General features: G+C 42.0%; 1 protein-coding gene across 5 annotated transcripts in view; it reads right to left on the bottom strand.

Annotated features, from left to right (window-relative positions):
* ccbe1 (collagen and calcium binding EGF domains 1) overlaps nt 1-14275 on the bottom strand; it is a 48613-nt gene that overhangs the window by 9651 nt on the left and 24687 nt on the right. For 4 of the 5 annotated variants that reach the window (XM_082541550.1, XM_082541549.1, XM_082541551.1 and 1 more), the window contains 6 exons: nt 10665-10717; nt 10355-10489; nt 9973-10110; nt 3927-4036; nt 2773-2878; nt 2050-2189 (listed from right to left, as the gene is read on the bottom strand). In XM_082541550.1, coding sequence (XP_082397676.1) covers nt 2050-2189; nt 2773-2878; nt 3927-4036; nt 9973-10110; nt 10355-10489; nt 10665-10717 — 682 coding nt within the window. The remainder of the gene's footprint in view (nt 1-2049; nt 2190-2772; nt 2879-3926; nt 4037-9972; nt 10111-10354; nt 10490-10664; nt 10718-14275) is intronic. The other variant, XM_082541553.1, reaches the window with a different exon arrangement.

Here is a 14275-nt window from a genome sequence, read left to right as displayed (position 1 = left end):
GAATCTCTGGGATTTAGTCCCAGTGAACTTGTGTTTGGGCGTGAGATGAGGGGTCCTTTGAAGGTTTTTAAAGAAAGGCTAGCTACACCGGTTGACAACGCCAAAAGCCTTCCAGAGTACGTCAAGACACTGAATGACAGGTTGAAGAGGGCTTATTCCTTAACCAGGAAGGTATTAGCCACGTCACAAGCGAAAATGAAGAGACACTTTGATCAGCGGGCTGTTGACCGTTCATTTCTGCCAGGTGACAGAGTGCTCCTTCTCCTTCCGGTGCCCGGCTCCTCTCTCTCCGTTAGGTTCTCTGGTCCTTATGTTGTAGAGAGAAAACTCAGCAAGACTAACTACATTATTCAGACCCCAGATCGCAGACGTCCCACTCGGGTGTGTCATGTCAACATGATGAAGCTGTACAACTCTCGTGAACCTTCAGCTGTGCCATCTGTGGCTACGTTTCCGATGGCTTCGGTGACCAAGGTGGAGATTACTCCAGATGAAGATGGGTTGGTGTTACGGGGTGCTGAGCCTCAAAGTGCTCGACTAGGTAATTCTGTGATATTGTCGACCCTAACACAATACCTGTCCCACCTTCCTGCTGAACAGAGTAATGATATTATAACACTCATATCGGGATTCCCATCTCTGTTCAGTGATATCCCGTCTCAAACCTCTGTCATAAAACATGATGTGGTGCTGACTAACCCTACACCAATCAAACAGCGCGCTTATCGGGTTAGTCCTGCAAAGAGGGAGATCATAAAACAGGAAGTTGAGTATCTTCTTCAGAATGGATTTGCAGTGCCAAGCTCCAGCTCTTGGAGTTCACCATGTCTCTTAGACACAAAAAAAGATGGAAGCCCAAGATTCTGTACCGACTTCCGAAAGGTGAACTCTGTCACTGTACCGGATGCACATCCCTTACCTCTTATCGATGACTGCATTGATGAAATCGGGCCTGCAAAATACATCACTAAACTCGATATGTTAAAAGGGTATTGGCAAGTGCCTTTGACACAGCAAGCATCTGACATTTCAGCTTTTGTCACTCCTGACCACTTTCTGCAGTATACGGTTATGCCTTTTGGCATGTGCAATGCCCCTGCAACATTTCAGAGACTGGTTAATAAAGTGTTGGGAAACATCCCCAACTGCAGAGCCTACTTGGATGACATCGTTGTGTATAGCAGTGACTGGTCAACCCACATGGCTACATTGAAAGAAGTCTTCATTAGCCTAGAAAATGCATCTCTCACTTTGAACCTTGCCAAATGTGATTTTGCCAGAGGCAGTGTCCTCTACCTTGGCCAGCAAGTTGGTCTAGGAAAAGTGCGCCCTGCAGATGCCAAAGTCACTGCGATTAGAGAGTTCCCCCAACCAACCACCAGGAGAGAACTGCGGCGGTTCCTTGGGATGACAGGATATTACCGACGATTTTGTAAGAATTTCTCTTCTGTTGCTGCCCCCCTCACTGACTTAACCAGCCCCTCAAAGCCGTTTATTTGGTCTGAGAGTTGCCAGCAGGCTTTCGAAAGCCTTAAGGGCTTACTTTGTTGCACCCCTGTTTTGTCTGCTCCTAACTTCTCTTTACCATTCAAACTGGAAATAGATGCCAGCGCAGTTGGGGTGGGAGCGGTGCTTCTCCAGGAGGATACCCAGGGTATTGACCATCCTGTAAGTTACTTCTCTCGGAAGTTTGACAAACACCAGCTCAGGTATTCTACCATTGAAAAGGAGACCCTTGCTTTGTTGTGGGCCTTGCAACATTCTGAAGTCTATACAGAGTCAGGTCAGAGGTCAGTCCAAGTATTCACAGATCACAACCCTTTAGTTTTCCTCTCCAAGATGTATAATCACAACCAGCGGCTTATGCGTTGGTCACTGATTATTCAGAATTATACCCTACGCCGTGGTGGGGGGGGGGGGGGGACGTAACAAAGACAAATTGGATATAAAATGCTGCGAGGCTGTTTGTTTCATCCAAGACGAACGTTAGTTTTTCTTGTTAAATTCTGCGTAAATTTTTAATTGTAAAACAGGGATTTAATAACTGACCACAGGTCCCCGAGGGCCTCGTTTGATGTGGTACAGGTCGGGTGTTGGTCCAATGGGTCCCATTAAGCCTCTGGGGCCAGGTGGTCCAGGGGGCCCCGTCTGTCCTGAAATTCCTGGAGGGCCTTCTGGTCCTGGATCTCCTGAAGTATTACACACTGATATGAGTGGGTAGGAAACAACTGAAGAGATTACACACACAGACACACACAGACTCTGCATAATAGATGCTTCTTAGCTGTACTAGAGAGATTTCAATGTTAAGATGATGCCAACAATGCCTATATTATATGAGGAAAACCTGCACTGTGTGCTAACATTGTTTAAAAGAGGGATGACCACAAAAACACCCTGAAGTTTGGATTTTAGCTTTTCAGAGGTTTACAATTTGAGGTTACCTATAGTTTGCAGTTAAATATGGTACAAATATTAATTCTCTATTAACAGGTCAAAATTAAAAGTTGTCCAATGCTTTGAATTGTGAAAACTAAATACTCTTGTATTTTATTGATTATTATTGATTAATGCATTTTTACCATGCTGTAAAAAGTGCATTACCCCAGTGTGGGCTTAAACCTACTAATAGCATAAGTGCTGTCAGTAATATTTTCATGTAAGGTGTGCCTAAATGCATCTAGCCTATCAGTACTTCCAACATTTTGCTTAACGTCATGACTTCTTCATAGAGGCTGGTGTTCTCCCGTAGAAACTGAGGCTGTGTCTTACCTGGGAGTCCAGGGGAACCTGGAGGCCCTGGTAAAGACATAGGTGATAGGAGTTTTTCACTCGTCATCTGCTCAGGGATGCCAGCACTGTTTGACAGCAAAGCCATCTTAGAGGAGTTATGAAAGAAAAAGAAGAAATGGTTGAATAACACTGTAAATGCCATGGAAAGTTAACTAAAAATTGCTGAATTAATTAAGCCCTTTTTTAAGCTGATTTGGAAGTTATAAGATAAGATAGGATAAGATAACCTTTATTAGTCCCACACGTGGGAAATTTGTTTTGTCACAGCAGGAAGTGGACAGTGTATATAAAACATACAAATATCTGACTGTACAATTATGCATTTAGTTTTAAAAACAGTTTTACATACAATGACTCATAAAAGCCTGCAATGTCAAACAGGAAATGAAACTTTCACCCTGGAGGGCCAACATAAACTAAAATTAAGCTAAAATTTTATTCTCTGCCAAAGATTAAAGTTGATCATCTATCTGCACCACAGTATAAGCAGTAACCCAGCCAGATGGAAGGCCAGGCAACCCCTCTGCATTATTCAGCATGACCAGGAGCTTTCCTGCTCCTGTATACTAAGTAGCATCCTTGAGGAAAAAGTTATCTTTGATCTGAGTAGAACATCATGTGGAGCTGGTGACCCCTGGGGGTAATACCTTAAAGACCTCACCATGCTGCCAGGGCTGACAAATCAGAATTCATGCAAGACGCAGAAGCATCTGTCCATGCTGGCGCGCGCGCACACACACACACACACACACACACACACACACACACACACACACACACACACACACACACACACACACACACACACACACACAGAAAGGTTGTGGTTCACCTGCTGATCAGTAAAAATTATACAAGACTTTAGCCTGTGACCTTGGGTACAGGTGTTCAAACTGAGGGTTCCTAACCTTTCCATGATATGAATAAATGAAATCTTTACTTACTTTTTTCTGAAACTTTAAAGAACATCTACATTTTTATGTTTATTTTATTAAACAAAAACAGTTTTTTGAGTTCCACAATGAAAACTAACATACTGCTGTCATGCACATGTGTAGCTCAGTTTGCAAGATTTGTGATATTTCTGTTGAGTTTGTGGGTGAAATGGACCAATCCAATGCGCACTTTTTTACCTTCTGTTTAAGCTGTAGGACAGACATCTTAATTTGGTAGAAATCATCACACGTGGCTGAGCAGGTTCCAGTATTCATGACATTATCAGACTTCTCAAAGAGATGTACTGCTGGGAAATGGGAAAATGTTTATGTTAACATAATGCTTTTCTTAGAAAACTGTCCGGAAAACAGACTTTACTGAAGAAGCTACATCTGGCTGCTCCCTTATTCAACAAGGATCACCACAGTGGGAAGCTCCACATTTTTGATTTGGCAGATATTTATGTTGGATTCTCTTCTTGACGTAGCCCCCAAAGGGAATTGTGTCTCTTCCTGGGACCGAACCACGTATCTTTCACTTGCTTGTCATAAAGTGTAAACCAAAAGCTATGCTTTGGGAAAGTTAACCTAAAGCGTATGATTCAGAGCTGTGTTAAATTGACCACATAAAGGGAAACCACAATTGTTATTACTGTCAGGTTACATTAAATCTGTCGCCAAAACAGTCTAATAATTTAAATAGTGTTGTTATGTTCAGCAGTGCTGCCTTCGTAACTGTTCGATGGGTTTCTGATAAGCTGTGTGAGCAGAGTGAGGGATGAGTGGCTTATGTTCTGAAGGCAAAAGCAGCAAACCAGTTATTTAGTCTTATAGTTCTGTTTGTGCTTTAGTCTTTTCAGAAACAGGTATTAAAACCTGAAATGAGGAAACTATTCATGAACCAGTTCTGACTTTATTCTGATCTGATTTGTACAACCGGATAGTGACTGCTTTCTTTGTGTGATGAATATAAGATTGAGCAGTTTTGTTCTCGCAAACACTCTCTTTTTTAATAACTGGGGAAAAGCAAATCCACTAGCGAAAAGGTACATTAACCATTGTGGGTGATTTACTGAACTAAAGTTGGCAGGGGGCTGTAAAAAATGAGTCAGTCGCTGGAAAGTGCAGAATTAAAATGAGTTCAGAGTTAACAATGTGATTTAATAACATATTGTTACAACTGAAAATAACTACATGTCTTTTTTTCTTACTTTCCTTTCCACTTTTTCAGCTTTTTGCTCATTCGTCCAGATTTAAACGATAATATCTTTTTCTTTTTTTTGCCTGTCCCGTTTGGCTCTTTTGCCATCAGAATTATTGTCTAAAGGCCCAGCGGATTTACTTTACCAAATGGACCATCCCAGCCTTGCCGTAATGGTCTATTTGATTCACCTTTTTTTTTATTGTTTATTTTATTTTATTTTCACTTGCTGAATACGGGACAGATTTGACTGGGGAAAAGAAAGGGGAGAAAGAAAGAGGGAAAGAAAAACAGTGGGGAAAAGGAAATGTGATAAAGGGCAAACAACAAAAACCAACAAAATAAGCAGACAAAAAATACATATATCAATCACCTCGGGTCCGTTCTTCGTACCTCGCTAAGTAAGTTAGCTGGATTTGATTGTTGACGATTTCGCGTGATCTTGGATCGTTCGGTTCTCCGAAGCTCATCCGGGACTTGCTGTCATAGCAACAGATCCGTAAGCGTAAACCTGCTCGGCAGCAGGCTTACTTTATGTAAACAGGATTAGATCGCGACCACTCAGGTATGTCCGCTTCATTTATATGAAAGCAACAGCGATATTTCACCACTGTTTTACCATAAATAAATATTATCAATGTAACTAAAGATAATGCAGCACTTGATCCATTTATTGATTTCACACAGATACATACAGGTCATTTCCTAAAAAAGGGAAATGTACTATTAACATTCTATTACATGTATGTGATTATTACAGATGTAATTCATATTTTAGAGTAGTAATTGGAAATTACTTCGTGTAATCAAGATGGGAGACCACGGCTATAAAAGCGAAGGTGGATTTGGGAAGTCTGTCGCAGTCATATCCTGTCCGTTTACGCGAGCCACCCATTGCGGAAGGTGCAAGATTGATAAGGAGAGTTTTCAGAATTCAGCGTATATTGCGGGATAGACGGGATCCTTTAGCTCAGCGCGACAGTGTGCTCATAGAGAGATATCGATTTTCCCGTGAGGGTATTATTTACTTAACCAACTTGTTGACGAGGGGGTGCAGGACCACCACCTGTCTTTTTATGCTCTGCCCTTTTCTTGGTTGCTGTTATAAACAAACAGATTATTTCAGGGTCTCTTTTCAAGAGACTAAAAGCAATATAAGTGATAAATATTACCATTCTGTAGAATATTCTTATATTTCACTTTTACTTGTTCCCACTGATCAAGCACACACATCCATACATATGCAATAATACTAAGTGCAATAATCCTTTCTGTCATCGTTGTATTTTTACTCAGTTGTATATAGTATTTGTATTTGTATTCTATTTTTATCTTATTGTATATTTATTTTATTTTATTCTACTGTATATAGTATTTTATTTTATTCTATTCTGTACAGTTGTGTACTGTATTTATTCTTATTGTATTCTAATTTTTGCCTCATAACTTTTGCACTGTCCACTTCCTGCTGTGACAAAACAAATTTCCCACGTGTGGGACTAATAAAGGTTATCTTATCTTATCTTATCTTATCTTATGTTCTAGTGGGTCCTGTTGTGGCTCTAATGTGAAAGAGGATATAATGTAATATAATATAATATGATATAATATAATATAATATAATAAATTTACCCTACCGCCTACTGGTGTTGGCCAGAGGGGCCGATGGCGCGATATGGCAGCCTGGCTTCTGTCAGTCTGCCCCAGGGCAGCTGTGGCTACAACCGTAGCTGCCTCCACCAGTGTGTGAATGTGAGAGTGAATGAATAGTGGCATTGTAAAGCACTTTGGGTGCCTTGAAAAGCGCTATATCAATCCACTCCATTATTATTGTTATTATTATTAAATTACTTACGAGTTTAATTTGTCAGCAACTTTCTGCCAGCCCTCTCTCCTTGCTTTTGCAGCCTTTGCAGTGTTCCCTTGCGTTTTAATTAAACTCTGAAACTCCTGAAATCCCTCACTCAAGAGTTCTTGCTCTGCTGCCGAAAAATACTGAGCGCGCTCCTTCGACATTTTCGCCGACCAATCAGAGGGTTGCCGATCAATGTTTCTACTATCGATGCATAGCCCCTGTTAAGCCACCCAGTGATCTCACATTACTTCATCCAGCTATACTAATCGTCAACAACAGGTGTGTTCGAAGAACCGGAATAGCGAGCTCAGAGTTAGCGCGATGATTTGATCTTGGATGTAGTAAGCGAGGTACGAAGAACGGACCCCTGGATCACCTGTTGAGAAAGAAAAAAGAAAACAAGCAGAAGAAAAAAAAGAGCAACATAATAAACAACATCATGATGATCTACACTCAACAAAAATATAAACGCAACACCTTTGTTACTGCTCCCATTCCCCATGGGATGGACGTAGAGACCTAAAATTCATTCCAGATACACAATATAACCATCCCTCCCAAACAGTGGTCACAAATCAGTCCAAATGTGTGGTAGTGGGCACATCTGCTATATTGAGATAATCCATCCCACCTCACAGGTGTGCCACATCAGGATGCTGATCTGACATCATGAGTAGTGCACAGGTGTACCTCAGACTGCCCACAACAAAAGGCCACCCTGGAATGTGCAGTTTTTTGCGTTATTGGGGGTCTGGGGACCCAGAACCGGTCAGTATCTGGTGTGACCACCATTTGCCTCATGCAGTGCAACACATCGTCGCATGGAGTCTATCAGATTGTCAATTGTGGCCTGTGGAATGTTGGTCCACTCCACTTCAATGGCTGTGCGAGGTTGTTGGATATTCGTGGGAACTGGTACACGCTGTCGTATACGCCGGTCAAGCACATCCCGAACATGCTCAATGGGTGACATGTCCGGTGAGTATGCTGGCCATGCAAGAACTGGGACATTCTCAGCTGCCATCTGCCCTGAACAATGTGAACCATGATTCATCCGTGAAGCGCACACCTCTCCAACGTGCCAGACGCCATCGAATGTGAGCATTTGCCCACACAAGTCTGTTACGGCGACGAGCTGGAGTCAGGTCAAGACCCCGATGAGGACGGCGGGCATGCAGTTGAGCGTCCCTGAGATGGTTTCTGACAGTTTGTGCAGAAATTGTTTGGTTGTGCAAACCAATTGTTCCAGCAGCTGTCTGGGTGGCTGGTCTCAGACGATCTTGGAGGTGAACCTGCTGGATGTGGAGGTCCTGGGCTGGTGTGGTTACACGAGGTCTGCGGTTGTGAGGCCGGTTGGATGTGCTGCCATATTCTCTGAAACGCCTGTGGAGACGGCTTATGGTTGAGAAATGAACATTCAATGCACGGGCGACAGATCTGGTTGACATTCCTGCTGTCAGCATGCCAATTGCACGCTCCCTCATTGCTTGTGGCATCTGTGGCATTTTGCTGTGAGACAAAACTGCACAATCCAGGGTGGCCTTTTGTTGTGGGCAGTCTGAGGTACACCTGTGCACTACTCATGATGTCAGATCAGCATCCTGATGTGGCACACCTGTGAGGTGGGATGGATTATCTCAATATAGCAGATGTGCCCACTACCATACATTTGGACTGATTTGTGACCACTGTTTGGGAGGGATGGTTATATTGTGTATCTGGAATGAATTTTAGGTCTCTACGTCCATCCCATGGGGAATGGGAGCAGTAACAAAGGTGTTGCGTTTATATTTTTGTTGAGTGTATGTGAATATAACAGTAAATACTAAATATTAAACATTATTGTGCAGCACGTAAGATCGACAGTGCACAGTGTGCTTTGAGGTAGGAGCCAAAAAGGGTGTAGTTTGTGTGTGTGAGCTCCCGTGTGTACACCTGTGAGCATGGACGCGCTTGTATAAAAAGGTTCCTTCATGTAAAGATCTGTTAGAGGGTGTGGGGGGGCCACAGCCCCGTCCTCCAGGGCATGAAGCAGGTATGGAGGAGATCAAGACTCCAGACATCCAGAGGCCCTCAGAGCACAAGAGACCAAGGAAGACCAACAGAGGGGCAGCTGCACGATATCCCAGAAAGAGCTGAGGAGAACCCCAGATGAGGGGTCACTCAGCAGCCACGGAGCAGAAGCCAGGGGGGGTTGCAGTGCCAAGAGGCCGGGGGCACCCCACCCCCGAAGTGGCCCGAGTGAGCCCCAGGCTCCAAGCCCCGACAAGCAGCCACCAGGAGTGAGCCGGTGTGTACCTGGACGCCCACCCCCGGACACAAAGAACCACCAACGCACCGATGTTTGAGGGCGTCTGCCACTGGCAGGGGGAGTGGTGGGGAGAGATAGGCCTCCATACCTTGGAGGACCTGGGATGTCCCTAGAGAGGTGGCGTCTGATACCCAACCTGACATATAGACACAGACATACAGGCACACACAGATACAGACATCCATTCCCACCCTCATGCTCTCATATGCAATACATAAAACGATAATATCTAATCAATAAACTTGCACATACCTCACATTCCTATGGAAACAAAGCCCATAAAAAGCACACTGTAGCTCTTCTAGTTTGGTCTCGAGCCTGTGGTTGAATGGTGAAACTGTCTGGATATTATTTTCCCCCACTATATTACAAAACAGCGGGACATAAAGTGGCAGCATGATGTGTACCGCAGTTTCTCATTCTCCAGCTTTTTGCTGAACTATAGTATGCAATGGAAGATGAACACAAGGGAGGAAGTAACAAATCTTTAGCACTTTACTGCTTCATTGCAACTGAATCTGAGGCAAAATAAGAAAAAAATGTTTTTTTATCGCCTAGAACATTTGAGCTTTCTTCAAATACACCCAGCAAATCAGGAAAGATCAGGAGTCAAAGGGGCAGCAGCACGTTGAGGAGACAGAACCATTCTGACATGCACAAGGGTCGAAGATGTCTAATGACTCCCAGGTGTCTGTGTTTTGCAGTACCCCTCCTCTTCCTCCGCCTCCCTCTCTCGCTCACATACACCAATAACAAGCTGTCAGCTTCACGTCACAGTCAGAGGTGCCCTTGAATAAAGACAAAATGTCAGTCTCTTTATTCAAGGGCACGTCTGACTGTGAGGTGACCTTGGCTGAAGAGAAAATGTCAATCTCACCTCTCTCCCCCTTGGTGCATGTTTTCCCATCTTCTTCCAGGAAGTAGCCTTTCTCACACTCACACCTGTAGCTCCCCACAGAGTTAATGCAGATCTGAGAGCATGCAGTCATGTTTTTGTCTGCGCATTCATTGATGTCTGCATCATGCGGTGACAAGAGGGAGATAAAAGAAAGACAAAGTGTCACTTCGGGTCACTTAGGTTTTACTGACAAGCACAACCTCATGATAATTTAAAGAAATATATATAAAAAATATTCATCGTAAGGTATTTTGTCTTTGTACAAAAGGAGCACAGGCTTCTTTTAAATGACCGTTAAGATCAAATAATCAAACATTATTTTAAAAGATGACACTGATTAATATGTATGTGGTGTACCCACCCAGACAATAGGGCTTCTCTCGCCTTCTGTGACGCTCACGGTCATAGCGATAGCCGGGGTAACAGGTACACACCACTCTGCCGAAATGATCGGTACACTGCTGCTCACAGGGGGCGCCGGCGCATACGTCATAGTCTGGACATAAATGAAGCGCTTTGTCAGTATGAGCAAGAAAACAGAAACTGAGCATCTCAGATCCATCTACCATTAAGTTTTTATTATTACATATTATAAGACTAAAGACTGGATGGGTTTGGGAAGAATTCCCAAAATAATCAGAGAAGCACAGGAGAGATATCCAGTTTCATACCTTCAGGAATGCACTGGCCCAGAACAAACTTAAAGCCCTTGCAACACTTCTTTCTGTAAAATATCAAAGGAACATGTGCATAAGAAGACAAATTCACTACTTTAATACCAAAGGTGTATTTACATAAAATATACAGTACTGTGAGAATATACAGAAATGAGCTCCTCTTTTTCTCTTTGTATTTGCTTCCAAGGAACCAGACTTACAATTCTTTTAAGTGATCTTGAGCAACACTTCTTCAGGTCGAAAAATGCTTTTCCGCTCATGTTCAGTCCACTCCTTGTACCCGAACATTTTCAGAGGAATGTTTTCGGTGTGTTAAGCCTAACACTGACCTATGAATAATTAAAGTATTACAAAAGGCCCCTAACATACAGGGATGAACCAATGTTTTCTCTACAGATAACAAAAATATTAACAAAGAACAACATTTAAACTGTACCTTTGGGCACTTTAGCAACCTGTCCCAAAAGATATAATTTGTCCCTTTCCTTAGCTGAATCGACAACAAATGCCAAAGATAGCACAGTCTGACGGGTATAAAATACTGTAGTACTTCAGCACCAATAAAACAATTACTTAAATGGAATGCTTATTGACCCTCTTAACACTGACCTATGAATCACTGAAACATAAAAAAGGCTCTTAACTTACAGGATGAACCAGTGTTGTTTTTACACATAACAGAAAACTTAGCAAAGAGCCAATTTCAAATTGTATCTTTGTTACTAGTCTGTTGTAAGAACACATAATTTGTTTCCATTTCTTTAGCTGATTGAATCCATGAAACTCCCAAAGATAACACAGTTTGACAGACATACAATAGTATTTTTTGCACAATCAAGTTGATTCCCAAAGAGCTATTAGCTGAAACGCTGCCATATTGTAGCATAATGTACAGTGTGGACTTAAAAAAGTGGACAACTGGAGAACAAAAGAAGATGTGGCAGGCCTTAAAAATGATCTACAGCAGATGAACAGTATCTAAAAGTCATGTCCTTAAGAAATAGGAAAAAATCCAAAAAACACATGACACAGGTCCTGAGAGACACGTCAGGTCCTTCAGTTGATCCATCTACTGTTGACTAAAGCCTCATTAGAAATGGTCTCAGTGTAAGGGTGGCTGTTGAGAACCCATTCCCCCAGGGAGATGGGGAGAAAAGGCTGAGGTATGCCAAATTACCCAAGAACTAGACTGAAAATCATCGGTAACAGGTCTGATGGAAAGATGGATCCAAGTGTAAGATTTCTGGGTCATAAATATATGGAAGACATCAGGAAAGAGGTAAAACAGTCATTTTCTATAGCCATCTGCTTGGCACTCTGTCATGTTTAGGACTGCAACAGCGATCTTGTGAATGCTGATGGAACGTGTTGACAACACTATTTAAAAGCATCTGATTGGCGACACCTTCATTTTTCAGCAAAATTATCCCAAACACACTGCCAGTGCAGTAAAAGCATACCTGGAAAAAAAAACACACACAAGGAGCACTGTCAGTCATTGATTAGCCTCCTCAGAGCACAGGCCTCAGACTTATTACAGCAATGTGGGATCATCTTGACAGAGAATGAAACAAAAAGGCAGCCAACATCCAAAGGAGACATTTGAATGTCCTTTAAGAAGCTGGGAGAACTATTCCTGAAGACTGCTTAAAGAAATTAGAAGAAAGCTCGCTAAGAGACTTCAGGCTGTGTTGAAGAATGAAGGTGGTCATACCAAACACTGACTTTCAAGCTTTTAAGAAAAGTAAAAACTAAACTGTTCCAATATTTCAGGCTGTTTATATGAACGTGTTTGAAGAAATCTAAAACTAATTTTGTTATGCACGCACATGCACACATAACCACACACACACATAACCACACACACACACACACACACACACACACACACACACACACACACACACACACAAACAGCTGTAGGCAGATCTCGTTGCTGTGTCTGTTTCTGCATGTTTGCTCAGGTCTAATTACACTTCTTTGAATTTCAACATAATTCAGAGGACTGTAAGTTGACTATGGTAGTTTTTTATTTAAAAAAAACATTTGTGACTCTTCAGGTTTCCACAGGAGGAAATTAACCTGCAAAAACCAGATTTGAACCCTTACCTCAAACTTAACACTTTAACTCATGCACAAGTGATTATCATACAAAAGGAACACTCACCACTCAAGAGATTCTTAATGGGGAAAGAGCAGGCCATGTGTAACGCATCTATGTATAAATTCAAATATGGTGCACTGATGTATTTTTCACTGAGTACATATGATTTGCTGGGTTGTTGAATTGAGTGCAGTGATTCTGAACATCAGAGAGAGGGGTTTTAGCACATAAATGAGGTACTGGTCAGTTCCTGAAATCAGTCAAGATGACCACCATTGTTGATCTGCATAGTATGAAACATACTGACTGAGGAACAGATCTATGCATGTACCACACACACACACACACACACACACACACACACACACACACACACTGGACGCTGTCACAGAAGCGCTGATTAAGACAACTGGCAACTTCAAGAGCTGCTACTCTTATTAATCTTTCCTTGTCATATTTGTACTGTAAATCAGTTTGTAAAGCAGGTATGAAATTATTGTACAGAAAACATATACAGCAGATCTGTGCACATCTGTCTTTCAATTTATGTTGATTGCATCCCAGCATACTGAATGTTGGGAGAAGCTTGGATTTAGACACCCCGAGAGAGTAGATCTGAGGATGGCTTCCTGCGTGACCCAATATCGCATGTCGTAATAACATCCCCCTGAGGGCAGAAGGCACTTATAGCAAATAACCAGCTTAGCAAAATAACCAGGGTTAGCTGAACAATCATGAGAAAACAAACATCTATGTCCGTCTCCAAAGGATCACGAAAGAGGCAACAGCATCCCATGGAAACTGGATCCCAAGCTGTGTTCAAGTTCATTTTTACTGAGCTGCATCTTTTGTTTTATTAAATTAGCATCCAGTGAAATGCTGATTATCTCTATCATTTTATACCTCGCCGTACTGTCTCTCATTATATTATTAAATAAACATGTGTAATTGCACTGGTATTTGGTTTCCTTGCTGATAAAAAAGCACTTTAAACACAACTAAGTATTATCTGACATTTTCCATTTTTACAAATTGGCTAAATGTAAATTACTGATTTATTATGACACCACTTGGTTAAACATTTGTATTTTGACATGTGTGGACACAAAAACTAAGAGATAAAGGGTGATGGTAAAGACATGACCTGTCTAAAAGTTAAAACAACATGCTTTGTAAAGACATGGGATGATAGATGCTTGGGTTTAAGGTTGGTGCACTAAGGCTATAAAATACCCTCAAACTATCCACATGATTTATTTCCTGATTGTGAAAAATCTGCCACAACTCCTTAATGGAAGTCCTCAGAGATAAATGGATAATACATGACAACAAAAAATGTACATGCCATATAGTGAAGTACATGCTCAAAAACGAATGCACTGTGTTGATATTACTGCTCATTTCTGTCAAATTCCTACATTGTGTAGTGGTTAGGGTTGTAGCTAGTGTTTGTAGTCTACACAAGTGTAACACTGAAGCGCTGAAGTGCTGGGATTAAGTG

Source organism: Aulonocara stuartgranti (genome assembly GCF_965226115.1).
Source record: "Aulonocara stuartgranti genome assembly, chromosome: 7".
Taxonomy (NCBI): Eukaryota; Metazoa; Chordata; class Actinopteri; order Cichliformes; family Cichlidae; genus Aulonocara; species Aulonocara stuartgranti.
Note: the sequence above shows the minus strand (reverse complement) of the source record. Positions and strands in the feature narration are given on the sequence as shown.